The sequence below is a fragment of the Camelus bactrianus genome, chromosome 27, assembly GCF_048773025.1.
Source record: "Camelus bactrianus isolate YW-2024 breed Bactrian camel chromosome 27, ASM4877302v1, whole genome shotgun sequence".
Classification (NCBI taxonomy): domain Eukaryota; kingdom Metazoa; phylum Chordata; class Mammalia; order Artiodactyla; family Camelidae; genus Camelus; species Camelus bactrianus.
Window position 1 is genome coordinate 28,770,484 of NC_133565.1, and position 15,792 is coordinate 28,786,275.

The 15,792-nt window shown below is 48.2% G+C and overlaps 1 protein-coding gene across 1 annotated transcript in view; it reads left to right on the top strand.

Annotated features, from left to right (window-relative positions):
- Positions 1-15,792, top strand: part of TMC3 (transmembrane channel like 3) — a 36,278-nt gene that overhangs the window by 12,870 nt on the left and 7,616 nt on the right. The window contains exons 5-18 of the mRNA XM_010955146.3: positions 162-268; positions 1,072-1,170; positions 1,275-1,417; positions 2,832-2,979; positions 3,693-3,736; positions 6,591-6,738; positions 8,118-8,227; positions 9,342-9,420; positions 9,816-10,058; positions 10,510-10,638; positions 10,935-11,002; positions 12,354-12,482; positions 14,370-14,480; positions 15,370-15,495. Of these exons, the coding sequence (XP_010953448.2) occupies positions 162-268; positions 1,072-1,170; positions 1,275-1,417; positions 2,832-2,979; positions 3,693-3,736; positions 6,591-6,738; positions 8,118-8,227; positions 9,342-9,420; positions 9,816-10,058; positions 10,510-10,638; positions 10,935-11,002; positions 12,354-12,482; positions 14,370-14,480; positions 15,370-15,495 (1,684 nt within the window). The remainder of the gene's footprint in view (positions 1-161; positions 269-1,071; positions 1,171-1,274; positions 1,418-2,831; positions 2,980-3,692; positions 3,737-6,590; positions 6,739-8,117; positions 8,228-9,341; positions 9,421-9,815; positions 10,059-10,509; positions 10,639-10,934; positions 11,003-12,353; positions 12,483-14,369; positions 14,481-15,369; positions 15,496-15,792) is intronic.

Consider the following 15,792-nt stretch of genomic DNA (forward strand, 5'->3'; position numbering starts at 1 on the left):
TCCATCTAAATGATCATTTGGGTGGGACACCCTGACTGGTACAGTGATGGAGTTCTCACTATGTCGTGTTGATAGAAGGAAAATCAGTGTGACTTCACAGAGAACTTCTTGCACTGCGTGGGTTTTATATCAGCTGTTCTCGTTTTCTTGTCTCTCTTTAGGTCATTTTGGATCTGGTGTTGCCTCTTATTTCATATTCTTGAGATGGTTATTTGGAATTAATATTGTGCTCACGATTATGACAGGTGCTTTCATTGTCATTCCAGAGGTAAGAAGTAATTCAGGAGAGTAGGAAGTGCCATTTGTTGAAAAGAAGAGACGTTTTTAAAAAGAAGAGACGTTTAGAGCTGTAGCATAAAACAGCTGCCCTCATTATCCTCGTGGGAAGGACAATCTGTGCGTTAGAATAGGGCTCGCAGACTTTTTGGGTAAAGGGCCAGGTAATGAATATTTGCAGCTTTGTGGGCCATGTGGTTTCTGTCACAACTACTCAAAACTACCGTGCAGTGCAAAAGCAGTCCTAGACGGTAGGTAACTAAATAGTGTGGCCGTGTTCTAATAAAGTTCTATTACAGATACTGAAATTTAAATTTTGTATCATTCTTAAATATCACAAAATACTATTCTTTGATTTTTTTTTCTAACCATTTCAAAATGCCTAAATCACACTTAGCCCTCAGGCCATACAGAAAGGGGCTATGGGCTGGATTTGGCTTATGGGCCAGTTTGCAGGCATTATGTTAACATAAAACCCATTTCTCAACTAAACTTTCTCCTCCCAAAGTAAATGGGGCCATTTCCTATGCCTTTATAGAAACCTGGTGGCCTCAATCTTCCACCCATAGAAGCCACATCCAGCCCAGAGAGAGTACACCCAGACAGGCCCCCATCAGGCAAAAAGAAAATCTGGCCACCCGTGATTAATTTTCCATCAATGGGAATCAAGCAGAATCCACTCCCGAGAAATCTCACATGTGCAGCATCTTCACCGGGGCATGGAGATCAACGGCCCCCTTTCTTCTGGTCCCTCCCACTCAGAGGACCACGTGACATCCTTTCCTGTCTCACCAGCTCATTGCAGGCCAACCCTTTGGAAGCACAGCCAGCAAGACCATCCCCACGGAGCATGTGGCATCTGCCCAAGACTTGGACACCGTCTGGTCCCTGGGGGTGAGTTTCAGGCTTGGCCACAGCCCCGCCTTGAGGGAGTGGGTGAGTGGGCCTGCGTGCTGGGACCTGGGAGTCAGCAGTGACCCCGAGGGCTCTCTCTGCAGGGTTACCTCCAGTACTCTGTCCTCTTCTACGGCTACTACGGCAAGGAGAGGAGGATCGGGAGAGCGGGCTACCGGCTGCCCTTGGCGTACTTCCTGGTGGGGATGGCAGTGTTTGCTTACAGCTTCATCATTCTCTTAAAAAAGTATGTCTGCTGAATTTCTCAAAACATGATGCAAAATGATACACATGATCTCATTTAATTTTATCAGTACCATGTAAAGTTAAGGCATAGCTCTGCCCATTTTACAGACGAGGAGACCACGGATAAAAGAGATATATGCTCATTTCGACCCACACTGATCGAATACTTACTACTTTGTGCCGGGCTCTGCGTTGGATGTGGAGAGGCAAGAATCTCATAGACGTAACAGTTCGTGTCATTTGAGACAATGTAGTAACTGCACTAATAGCGATGTGCACGCGATGGTCTGGGTGACCAGAGGTTGCAGAAAGCAAAGCATCCTCCTTTGAGTGTATGTTTACCTCTTGTCTGTGTTGTGATGCAGTCGAACATGCAGTTCGGTACTGAGAGGAGGCACAGCGGGAAGAAAGCAAACTGGCTGGGGCAGGAGTCCTGCACTGCCCCCTCGTGAGACCACAGCTACTCACTTCCCCTCTCTGGGCAGATGGCTGTAAAATGGGCAGGTTGGCTCAGAAAATTCCCAGTTTCCCTTGCAGCTTTCACATTCTGTGCTTCCGTGTAGGGGGCTAGATCCATGCAGACTGCCAGAGAGGCTCTGAGCCCAGGGAGAGCCTGGCCTCCACCAGCCTGGCTCACCTGCCACTTCTCTCTGATTCCTGGGTACTAGTATGTCTTCAGCACAATGCCCCTTGTGGCATTTTAGCAACGTGCCGGTAGAATTGATTGGGATTTTAAAAAAAAGATAAAACAATCACCACCATCATCATCAAACAAACAAGAACCTAAGGAAATGCATAGCAACTTGAGGACCTTCAGTTCACGGGAAGCTTTCCAGCTTAGCCTCCAGGTGGCCTCAAGACTCCACCTAGAAGACAGACTCTTTGCTGGATGTTACAATTTAAGAGACAAGTTGAAGTGAACTCAGGAGCAGGAAATAGGGGTGGAGAGGAGAGGTAAAAACCTGTAACAGGAGAGATGGTCTAATGGACAGGGACTTGCGCCTGAGGAGGGAGCATGGCTCCTGCCTTCCCATACAAGGAAGTGTCGTGTACAAGAGGGACCCCCCATGCTGGTGAGGTGGAGAAGCGTTTCCCTCAGTGGGAACTCCAAAAAGACTGATTCAGCTCAAAGGAGAGAATTTTGTTTCACCATCACAGCTGCACAGAGATGTGCCCACACCTTCAGGGACCTCCCAGCCACCACAGTGGTGGGACCACTTGTCCAACACCCTCAGCCAAGGATGGGCCATTGGCGTCTTCACACTGTTCGGAGGGGCTGGCTGAGGACACGAGCCCTGAATCCCTCCAGTGCTGTGCTTGCCAGACCCAGACGGGCTGCCGGCTCTGTGCCCCCAGGGGCTGGGCTGACTGCTGGCACTGTGCACGCGTGACCCCTTCCGGATCCTCTCTTGCAGGATGGCTAAGAACTCCCGCACCAGCCTTGCCAGCGCGTCCAGTGAAAACTACACGTTCTGCTGGCGGGTGTTCTGTGCCTGGGATTACCTCATTGGAAACCCGGAGGCGGCAGAGAGCAAAACCGCGGCCATTGTGAACAGCATCCGGGTGAGTAAGCCCGCCAGCCTGCCGGGGCTGCCGGGGAGGGGCGCGGGGCCGGTGCTCTGCGCACCGCGACCGCTGCAGTGTGAGCCGGGGCCCTCTGCTGGGAGAGCCGGTGGTCCTCTCCCCGCAGCGCTCACAGGCCAGGGCGGCCGTCCCCACGGTGAGGCGACACGCCCCCGCCACCACGCCCCAGACAGTCCGGTGCAGTACAGGAGGACAATCCTGGACCTTCTCTTTATCTTTTTTTTTTGATTGTGTCCTTCTAAAATTTCAATGCATCTCTGATAATTTGCAAAATAGATTACTACCACATGGCATGTCTCTAACTTGTCAATAAGTGAATACATATATGTTGGAGATTTACGCTTTTAGTGTTAACTTAGAAGATAAAGCACTTGAAAGCATTCAGAGACTTGGGTCAACTGTATAACACAGACAGCGAAATGGTGCCCCCTTTGGAGAAAAAAAAATCATTTAGATCATTTCAGTGATCTAAGTAATTTACTTCTCCATCTCTTCTTCCCAATCCCCAATTTGTTTATCTAGTTATTATTAGATAAAGCACTGATATCAATAGAATCTTATAGAGTGAAGTCTAGGCATTGAAGTCGTGATTGAAAATACTGGATAAATCATTTCTTTCATAAACAATGTATAAAGATTTATGATTATTGAGAATGCCAAGCTCTCAATACCGAATGTGTCTTTCTTTAAAGGAGGCTATTCTGGAAGAACAGGAGAAGAAGAAAAGCAAAAACCTGTATGTATTAAGACTCCCCGTATTGAGTACATTGATAAGCTGTTTTAATTCGGTACCAAAATCACCAGACTGTATCTTATTTCCACACACTGTCAGGCAGCTCTTCTTTCTTCTTAACATCTCTCCTTCTGGTGATGTGGCCTGTGAGGACGCCATCATTTCTCCAGAGCAGTATATTTAGGAGTTGTTCCTCCTTTCATAGATCCTGCAGTAAGGATGAGAGGTCTGAGAAGGAGCTGCTTCCTGCTTATAAAAGAGGCCTTTTTAGCACAAATTTCTAGTTTGTTAAAGCAAGCAAAGACTAATTTTATTTAGCGACAAATCTCTGACGTCCTAAGACACAAACCGCATGCATTTCTTGGTAACGAAGCGTCTAAGGTGACCTCTCAGATTTGAAGCTCTTCTCAAGGTTGGGAGGGCCTCCTGGGTGAGGGTGAAGCCAGCGCTGATGACACGGAAGGGCCGTTCCCAGGACAGGGGAGTGACCCTGTCCTCCTGGGACAAACACGCCTGCCCATCCAACACCCTCGGTGGCTCTTGGGCCCCACGATTAGTTCCTACGTTGCAGAAGACCTGTCCAGAGGGACGCCGCGGACCCAGGGAGCTGGCCAAACACCCTGCCCCTGCGAGGAGCAGGGGTGTCACGGTGGGACGGACTCTCCCCAGGGAGTCGGAGGAGGGATTGTAGCCCTTGCTTTGTCATTGTGACCTCGAAACCCCCTTGACTTTTCTGGGCCCCCACCTCTGCACCTATGAAAAGAAGGAATAGGACTCCCTCCGTGCTTCTCAGCGGGTGGAGAGCGCCCACCCACATCAGATCACCTGTGGGCACTGCAGACACAGACCCCTTTGGCTCCCACCCTGATTTACTGCGATAAAACCTCTAGGAGTCAGACACAAGGGTCCACATTTTTAGCAGGTATTGCAAAGCAAAACTCACAGGTGATTTTCACATTCCCTGAAATTTGAAAGCGACAGCCATCCCAAATCCACTCTAGTTCAAAAACATCTCATTCAGTGATTCGTTATTATAGGAAACACGTCAACCCAAAAACCTATTTCTCATCTCTTTTCCACAAACAAATCCTGAAGCCTCCTGATTCTGTCAAAACTTGAGAACAGATGTGTAATAGGCCTTCTGGGATATCCAGGGTATTACAGCAGGAGGTGGAAGGAAGAGGCTGGAGAGAGGGGAAACTAACATGTGACTGGCTACTTTCCCACAAGCCCAGCACATGCGTTTGCTGGTGCGATCACCATGAGGACCAGCAAGTGCAGGAGGAAGAAAGAGAGGGACCATATGTGCAGGACCTGCCTCAGGGGACCACGTGGGTCGCCTGACCCTACAAATGATGACAGCGTGGTCGGGGGACAGGGAAGAAGCACTAAGATGGTATGAATGGACCTTACCCTGGAGTCTTCCATCTCCAGTGCTCTATGATTTGTTACCTAAAGCTCTCCTCCACTGGAAAATAAGGTGGCATTTATCATTTCATTTAGGAGTGAGTTTCCTCATTACACAGAGGAAGGGCTAAGATGCATGTAAAAGATGTCATGACCTGCCCAAGTCACCCAGAGGGTGGAAACGCCCTGTGGGAAGGGGATGGTACACTTCTCATGTGCCCCCCCAAACCTCCAGGCCACATCTCTTTCTCCAGCCCCTGCTGCCAGGCGGTCTGCCAACGGCTGCACACACACGGCTCGGACCCCTCGCTGGTGCCTACTGCTCACTGCCCAGGGCTCCTCCGAGGCTGCAGCGTGGGGCGCCCGTGAGATCCCAGTCCACGCGCACGCACGGGCACCTAACAGGCTGGTGCAACGCTGGGAGTTAGTGCTCTGGGGTCGCCCTGGACCAGGAGGGAACAGGATCAGAGAACAATTGCTTCTCTTTATCACCCTGGGCGGCAGTTCCAGTTCCCAGCTGCGTTTCATACGCCCAGCTCCACCACCACACCCCTTGTCCTGCGGCCTTTCTCTCCTGTCGCACTTCCCAGACCTTCACTCACTTTCTGTCATCACTTCCCCCAAAAAACTACTCGCAAACACCCCTCTGCCTGAGGTTCTGCTTTCAGGGGAAACAGACTAAGACTGGCCCCAAAGTCAGAAGAAGATGCCTTAAAAATAAGGCAGTTGGAATCCGTGGGTTTTCCTGCAGCGCTGGAAAGAGCAGATTTTTTCAGGTGACACTGGAAAAGTGTAGGTAAACAGTAGCATCACGGTTGACTGGGACAGCCGCCCGCGCTCACCGCCTGCGGCCCGGCAGCCAGGAAGGGAGGAGCCCGCGTCCCGCTCCCTGACTTACCTGCTCACCTAGCAGGTCATTGTGAAGTGCTCAGCTGCGCCGGGTCTGTTCTAAGAGGTGAGAATACAGCAGTGAGCAAGACTAGAAAAACAAAGTTGAGAGCTTACATTCTAGAGGGAAAAGACAGCTAACCAACAAGCAAGTGCGTGCATGGTGCAAGGTGGAGTCATTACCTCTCCCTTCCCCCGCCCCGAACTTGAACTCCTATAACTGAAATATGCATATGACAGGACTCCAATTTTAAGTGGCAAAGCAAGGACTGAAACCCAAATACTCAGACTCCAGAATCTGTTTGTGTGTGTGTGTGTGTGTGTGTGTGTGTGTGTGTGTGTGTGTTTAAAGCCCCACTGAGGCTGGTGGCTTAGATTTATAACTCACTGTTGATCTCTTAAGAGATGAGGAGTTCTGGGGGGAAGAAAGAGCTCTGATTCTTCAGGGCAGAGAACCCACTTGGCAGTAAATGTGTTCCCGGGCTTACCTGGCGCTGTCTGTGCACTGAGATGCTCCGGGCAGAGCGCCGTGTACCGCCCTCACGCCTGCCTCTCCCCGCAGGGCAGTGACCATCTGCCTGAGGGTCGTTGCCAACATCCTGGTGCTCCTCTCGCTGGCTGGGAGCATCTATCTCATCTACTTCGTGGTGGACCGGTCCCAGAAGCTGGAGCAGTCCAAGAAGGAGCTGACGCTCTGGGAAAAGAACGAGGTACCCACGCCGCAGGAGCCGCCCCTCTGTTTCCATGGTGTTTCTTAAGTGGGTTAGCTGGAAACGCACCACAGAAAAATTGTAGTCTGCTTGTTCTAGAGCGCAGACCACAAGGGCCTGGAGGTAGAGCGGCACCCCCCAGGCTTGGCTCAGTTATTTCCCTGGTCTAAATCAGGGAAGATTTTTGATTCAGAAGCACCTTCCTGTGTTTGCACGTGCTTCACCTTTGAGTTTTGCTGCTGACCGTGCTTTGCTTTTCTCGCTTGATGTTTTTCCATAGACACGTCACAGACACCGACTTCACCTAGACTTGCGTTAACATTGCACTGTATTCCATCACGTGGGACAAAACTGACTATGTGGTGATTATCGAACGTTTAGGTGGTTTCCATATTTCAAAATCACAAATAACAATTCCTGAACCATCTCTATGCCAATAACTTGGTTTTTTTTTAAGATCTTTTCCCTCCACTTAGGTGAATATTCCCATTAATAAAAAATCACCAAGGGGAATGTTATGGACAATTTTATAATTCTTAATATTTGTTAGAAGACTGTTGTCCTGAAAACTTGGTCCAACTTACCTATAAGATTTGAATAGCAGAAATAACACAAATGCCACCTCTCAGACCACTTGTATGAAAATGACCATCATCTTTGGGATTTAAAAACAAAGTGTGCAGGTGATACGGTGATTATAAATTTATCCTCAACGTACAGTAGTTTTTCAAAGTCTGAGACTGCATTAGACGGTCTTATCCCACATCTTTTGCTGTTTTGCATCAATGAACTGGGTTCTGTAAATGTGTGCTTGTGTGTCGATGGCTGACACAGAGAGGTATCTAAACAGATAGACAAGTTTTTTGAAGCTCTATTCATAAACTATGTCTTACTTTAGCTCACACCTCTTGGATACCAGCTAAATCTCCTCGTTCATTTGTCAGACGTACAGAAAAACAAGAGCCAGGCATAATTCGCTAGACAATTCATCTTCCATGCACAGAACGGATATTAAATTTCCTCTTTTCTATTCATAATAGCTGCAGTTATTTCCTTCTTCCATCCAAGCGAAGGGAAGGATAAATAGAACGAGATGGTCGTTGGGGAAGGTGGCAGAATAGCCAGTGAATCCCGGATGGCACATCCCCATGTCTTCAGATTAAGGAGCCGTCCTGAAAGGAATCGACCCATGACAAAGTGGCAGCGGCCTTTTGAAAATAGCAAACTAGCAGAGATTTGGGGGACGGTTCCCATGCAAGAACTGCATGACCCTCAGAATACCCCCGACCAAGTATTAGGCTAAGAGACCGACTGTGAGGTGAAGGAGGCTGGGATGCTGGACCCCAAGGAACTCAGCCTAGCCCGCACTCTCTTGGTAGGTGAGCGTGGTGGTCTCCCTCGTCACCATGCTGGCACCATCAGCCTTCGACCTCATCGCCGCCTTGGAGATGTACCACCCGCGGACCACGCTGCGCTTCCAGCTGGCGAGGTACGGCCACCCTGCTGGGAGATGCCTCATTGGGGGTCACCTGCCTGGCCACCCATGGGGGGATCTAAGTCCCTCGAGAGCCAGGGCTTGCTTTGTTCCCCCCAAAACTTAGCACAGAACTTCCCCTGTGGATGCATCTCAAGCAGGATACCACAGGAGAGAAGGGCGAGAAGGAAGAGGGAGGGGAGGCAGGGAGAGAGGAGGGGCCGGAGAAGAGGGAGGAATAGGCAGAAAAAGCAGATACCAGGGAAAGAGGACAGAAGGTGATGGAAAACATGCCCTGTTTGCCTCACTTCCAGTCCCTCCATGGGTTGACTGTGCAGAGTAAGAAAAACCCAAGCTGTTTTTCCAGACGTAAGACAAACATAATACTTTGCTTCCTTTAGCTGACGCCGGCCAAACTGACTCTGAGGGTCTTGCCCGGGGCCAGGTACTGTGAACACAGAGATGGAAGGGTCCCCATGGTGCCCAAGGGACTCCTTCCACAGTGCACAGGGGAAGCCAAGGTGAATCACAGAGATGCCCCCTCCAGATGCCCTCGCTCTGTTTCCCTGCTCACCCCCTGCACACAGGTGGTCACAGGTGTGAGCTCTACCCCTGCGGAGATCAGGAGGCCTGTGGGGCTGGGCAACTCAAAGCTTTCATCTGGAGTCTTTTCCTCATGTTAAATCTGCTTTTCTCTTTTTCACCAACTGGCTTTGGCTTCATGATTCTCCAAGCGCTAAGCTCTGTCCTATGAGGGATTTGTAAACCGGCCACTTTCCTTTCTCATCTCATTTTCCCAGGCAGGTTTCTGATAAGACTCAAGGCTGCATCCTAGGAGGTTCAGTGATGTGTTTCCAAACTTTCCAACTCTGGGGAAACCGGCATCCAGTCTTCGATCATTGGCTGATTGAGGTGGCTGCTGGCAGATTCCATTTCTCATGGTTGCCCACCTATGAGCAGGTGGAGCTGTGCCCACGGGCCTCTCAGCGCCTGTCTGGCGGGTTCAGCTAGGATTTCAGAATCAGACCACTGGGATCCCGAATTTGTATCCTGCCTAAATTGTGGTCGGTCTAGAGCCGTGGATTTTGTGTGATGCTCTGGTCTCTCAAGGTGGGCTTGTGGCTTTCAGGGTCCTTGTGTTGTATCTGGGAAACCTCTACAGTCTGATCATCGCCCTCTTGGACAAAGTTGACAGCATGAGCATTGAGGTGAGTGCTCCCCACTGGGCACTTGCCCAGCCAACCACTGCCCCCCCATACACACACACACACACACACACACATACATACACATATACACACACAAAGACAAGTATACATATGTACACAGAAACACTACACAGACACACACATACACAGACACACACGTACACATGTACACATGTACACACAAATACCATATATGCACATACACAGACATGCACAGATACACACACATATATATACACAGATATATGTATATCTAGATATAGATCTATATCTAGATAGAAAGAGACAGAGACAGATTATTCCCAAGCAATGCAATGATACCCTTGGTATTCATGATAGATTCTTACTTATAAATACACGGACAACCTTTTTTTCTTCCCTCTCTTTCTCCACAGGAAGCTGCTTCCCAAAATAGCACAAGTCACTGGACAGATTCTGCCACGTTCACCACCAGGGCTGCCTCTGAAGAAGAGAAATGGTCCACGCTTGGGCCTGGGGTAGGGCTCAGGAGAAACAGCACCTGGGCTCTGGAAGAGGCCAATGTTCCAACTTACACCTCACCTCTCTCAGGGGCCAACAAGACCACCGTCTCCACCCAGCGTCCACAGGACCAGTGCTGGGAGACCTACGTTGGGCAGGTGCCTCCCTTTCTCCCTTATAAAGCCCTTCCACGTCCATTTCATCACTTAACCCCAAAACACAGATAGTAAAGAGCAGGATGAGGGCCCGAGCCCAGGCATCTGCTCCAAACTTAGCGCTCAGAACCACTCTGCCGTTCACCTTCGCTATATAACCTTGTCCAGAGAATCTCAACCCCAAGGTATCATCCCGTGACAACACCTTGAGTAGTCTCCTGTGGTTCAGAAGCATAGGATTTTTTCCTGGTTTTGGTAATGCTGGCCTCAGATGTCAAAATTCAAATTAACAAATATTTATTGAGCCCCCTTTGTGTACCAAAAATGAAGTTGCCTTTGGAGGGGACCCAGTGGCTCAAGCCATGGGAGTGAACAGAGAAGGGGGGGCCCTGAGGAAGAGGTGGAGGGTGGGAGGGGCAGGGCGTGGGGGCATCCGAGGACACCTGTGTTTCAGGAGCTGCTGAAGCTCTCCATCATCGACATGCTCTTCACCGTGGCCAGCATTCTGCTCATAGACTTCTTCCGAGGACTTTTCGTTCGGTACTTAAGTGACTACTGGTGTTGGGACCTGGAAAGCAAGTTTGTAAGTAAGATGCCGTGTCCACTGGGGAGGTTCGTATGGCTAGATCCACCCTTTCCTGATGTCCATCCAGGGAAACTGATGTGGCCAGGAGAAAATACGTGAAGGAAGAGGGAAAGGGTATACAAAGCTGAATTTCCATTTCTTTCTTACATCACTGTCTGCTGGGATGGCCACATGGACAGTGATCCCTGTATATCTGTGTGAGCAAAGAATTGGATGTGTGTGGCTGTAATGAACTGGTTTATGCAAAGAGTTCTGGAACGTTTTTTGATGCAGAAGTTCATTTTCTCTTGCAGCCCGAATACGGAGAATTCAAAATAGCAGAGAATGTGTTACATTTAGTCTACAACCAAGGAATGATTTGGTAGGTGTCAAAGCTTCTCCCTGCCTCTGCTTACATCTAACTTGGGCTAAGATTTTAATTTACTTAGTCTGGACGGGACGTGACAGTAAAAAACACAGTCATAAGAATCCAGAAAGGATGTAAACAGTTTCTAACTGAACTATTTCACATGTCTAGTCATTTTAGTCGTGGTTTTCTAAGCATTTTACAGAAAGGAATGATGAAGGAAATTGTCCATTTTTGGGCCCTTAGCCCCCTACGCTTGCTCCCCCTTGCCTCCATATTTTCACTTAGACACCGAGGCCAGGTGCACAGCCATCCCCTAAACTGACAGACCCATCCAAGGGGGAGACCGGGAACGTGGGACGTCTGCCCATTCAGGGCAACTCCCAGCCAAGGCAGTTCCTAAAGACACTGAAGGTGGAAAGAGATCATCCACTCCACGTGGATGTGTGTCTGGAGGGGCACGGCAGGGAGCCCCTTAATCGTCCCTCCATCTCTGACTTTCCCTGCTAGACCGCCAATAGTGCTATTTGTTAACATACAAGCAAAGGAAAAAGAGGAACCCTGGATGTTCCAAACATTCAGAATTTAACGCAATCTCTCTTTCTAATCATTCAGTAAGATGTAGGGGGAATTGAGAGATGTTACATAATATTCCTTTACTCAAATTCTATATTCTTACAGTCCACTTATTTTGAAATGTGTTTTCACAAATACAGTATTAAAAATAATACATAATTGAAGTATAGTCAGTTATAATGTGTCAGTTTCTGGTGTACGGGGTAATGTTTCAGTCACACATATACATACATATATTCATTTTCACATTCTTTTTCATTGTAGGTTACTACATATATTGAATATAGTTCCCTGTGCTGTACTGAAGAAATTTGCTTTTTATCTGTTTTGTAGATAGCAGTTAGTATCTGCAAATCTCGAACTTCATTAAATGAGCTAAAATATGTGAAGATGTTTAGCACAAGGTCCAACAAAAGTAGCTGCTCTACACACGTTGATTAAACCTGAAAGTCAATAATTTATTAACGTCACCCTTCACCACAGATAGGCCAAATCTAGAGCTTGCCAGATACCTAGCTATCCATTTATCCTATTCCCCAAAAGAGGACCTTTCCTTTGCTAAATGGGACGACAGAGACCAGCCCTTAGCACCCCTATGCTGAGAGGATATTTTAAAATAGGATCACTACTCATCTGCAGAAGTGACTCATCTCCAGAAGGTGGAGGGTTGGGGTCCCGGGCGTTCGGGGGCTTCTCCAGTTCTTTAAGTGCAGAGTGTGCATCTCAAGCTCTCAGAATCAAGAGAGACTGGAGGAGAACAGAAGCTAACTGCCCTGCCCTGTGGTTTCAGGATGGGGGCCTTCTTCTCCCCCTGTCTCCCTGCGTTCAACGTGCTCAAGCTGATTGGGCTCATGTACCTGCGGAGCTGGGCTGTGCTGACTTGCAACGTGCCCCACCAGCAAGTCTTCCGTGCCTCCAGGTCAGTGAGCGTAAATCTGCTGCCCAGAGACCTTCCATCAGCCACATTCGACTTATGCAGGGCACCCTCCAGCCAGGGGGTCTCCCCAACTCTCTGCCTGCCCAAATCTTGTCTGCCCTCCAATTTCATTTCCTCCTTGAAGCCAAGGCCAGTGCCCCACCCTGGGAATTAATCGTGACTCTCCTTAAGCTCGTGGCACATCTTTTAAAACTTTTGACTGCACTTTAGTGTGCAAATCACAAATATTTGGCTTGATGAATATTCACAAACTGAACACACTCTGTCACCAGCCCCCAGCTCAAGAACCAGACTGAGAAAAGCCCCAGAAACCCTCCTTGTACTCAGTTTCAGTCGCTCCCAATCTAACAGCATCATCACTTCAGCCAGTTTTTAATTTTATGTAAACGGAATCACGCTCAGCATGAGCTCCTCGGTTTCTGTCTTCTTTCCTTCGATATTGTGCCTGTGAGATCACCTCACTGAGGGCGTGTACCCCAGTTTCTTCACCCATCCTCCTGTCAGCTGCAGTGAATAACGTGATCATTCTCAGGAGCGTCCTTTGTGGGCCGCATACCTAGACGTGCACTCACTGGCTTGTGGACCACGCATGCAATCACCTTCAGTCCACAGCGCCAACCAGTTTTCCAAAGCAGTGGCGCCCTTTCCACTCCCACCAGCGTCACCTGAGTGTCCCAGTTGTCCCACAACCTTGCCAACACTTGTTCTTCTCTGCAGTTTTCATTTTAGCCATTTTGGTGAATTCATAACATATTTTGAACACCTTGATTGAAAGTCATTTATTTAATTTTTACATAATCGTTATTTATGCAGGTGTGTATCAGTGGCTTTCAGACTTCGTGATGATAGCCAGCATGACAGTGTATTTATATTTTACCTAGTGACCAGTACACAGAGATGCATACATTCATATGTATATATTTTGTATATAATTTGTATAGCATGTGTATAACCACTTATATGTGTGTTTGCATATATAAATACATGCATACATATATACATAGTAAATATGCATACATACAAACATGTATGAATGGATACACACACATACATAGTATCTATATATTTAGTATATATACATAGAGAGAGAGAGAATGTGTGTATAGAGAGAGAAAGTTTCCACAAATTGACAGTCACCTACTCCCTACATCCTATGTGCCCTGATATTTTTCTGTTCCCTTTAGTCCAGTCTATTTCATTAGAGACAGAGGGACAGAGAGTGCTGGCTGAGATCCTCCAGGTTGACAGACCACCCATTCTCTTTGCAGAACCGTGTACAGGGCCTTGAACACAGGGGAGGCCTGGGCAGCCAAGCCCCCTGACACTGAGGGCCCGGGGCCCAGGGCTTGATCAGGCAGGGCATTTACCCCCAGCAGCCAGGAGCAGAGAGGAAAGAGGTGGAGAGAGACATCCAAGTGAGAGAGTCAAGAGCCATAACGAAGGTGACGAGCCATCCTCAGACATAGGGGACAAGTTCAAGGCTGGGAGCAGGAGAGGGAACCACTAGGTAAGGATTCGGGTGGGTGGGGCAGAGATTCTAAGGTTTTCCCCCGAATTAAGCTTCTTGTGTGATGGCCACAGGTTCACCCCTCTCTTGGTTTGAGGTGACAGGTGCTCAGCAAGTGCTTAGTAGACAGACAGGTTGGGCTGGATGGCCTATGAAGTCCCTCTGGGCGCTGATTTCTGGTTGGCTAAGCTGCCCATGATCTTACAACAGACCCTTTCCTTGGCAGCGATGCAGGGATTTTTCTGCTTGCAAAGCGTCAGGGCTGCAGTTTCTGTGTCGGTCTTTGGAAGGAGGGGTGCATATGCGTCATCGGCCGCTGGCCATGGAGCGAACCTGGCGCGTGGCACTTGATTTCTTTACAGATCCAACAACTTCTACCTGGCGATGCTCCTGTTCATGCTCTTCCTGTGCATGCTGCCAACCATTTTTGCTATTGTGCGCTACAAGCCCTCTCTAAACTGCGGGCCATTCAGGTGAGTTATTTTGGTTCTGTCAGCTCTGCCTGGAGCTGCTGATGACTGTCAGGGAAGGACCCCGGCCTTGAACTGAATTCTTTTTCTGGCTCACGGCCCAGATCAACAGCAGAGAAAAAAATTTCAAACTTGTATCTTGTATTTTTGAATTTTTTATTGAAGTATAGTTGATTTACAATGTCGTGTTCATTTCTGGCGTACAGCATAATGGTTCAGTCATACATGCATATGTACATGTTCTTTTTCATATTTTTTTCATTATAGATTACACGATATTCAATATAAACTCATGTCTTTTGAATCCAAGACCAGTGCCCTTTCCTTGCTAAGGAGGCTGCTCTCAAGTATGATCATCTCTGCGCTCATCTTTAAAAGACACAGTGCACTTAGAATCAACAAGGGAAGCGACATTGCTCCAGTGCTAGAAATAAATTCTGCCTGGGCCATCTTCCCTGCCAGAACTCAGAGAGCTTCTATTAAAAGACAGTCCACATCACCTTTGATTCTGCAGTATCTAACTGCGCCAAGACAGGAATCCCTAAAGTTATCTCCACCGAGCTAGCATTTGCTTTAAGTCAGTTTTGATGCATATCTGTAACATTTGGAGTTTATCTTTGTGTACATTACTCACACACACACACACACCATGGGATCATTGACCCCCTCCTCAAACCTACATGTTAATTAAGTGACTAGTTCAGATGCAATCATCTTAGGAATGTTACATGTCTTTCACATTCATCAGATATTTACTCCAGCTTTGTAGCTGACCTGGAGGATTGGATTCTAGCCAGCTAGCCTTTTTTTTTTTTTTTTTTTTTTTGATGACTTACAGGATCCTTCTGCCAAAAAGCAATATAATCTGGAATGATGGTTTTCTTTCTGACAGTGGCCAAGAAAAAATTTATGACATCGTGTCAGAGACGATCAACAAGGACTTTCCCGCGTGGTTTGGCTCTGTGGTGGGGTACATCAGCAGCCCTGTGGTCATCCTGCCAGCCGTGCTGCTGCTCTTGTGAGTAACTTTCCTGCCAGCTTTGGGGGTACTTCTGCGTGTTTGGCCAACAAGAAAGCGCTGCTTTCCAATAATCGCATAAAGATCAGTGAGTTCATTCAGAAGTCACTTATGGAGCCTGGTGACCTAAGGAGGGCCGTGGAGTCACACCAGGGCCAAGGGGGTGCGACATGACTGATTCACCACCAGCATTTGGTCAATCGCCCTGGCCACTGTCACGGGGTTGAATGCTTCTACCATTATCTCATTTTCCAGAAGTTTAATATCAAAAAGGAATTTTACAGTACAGCTGAGTAG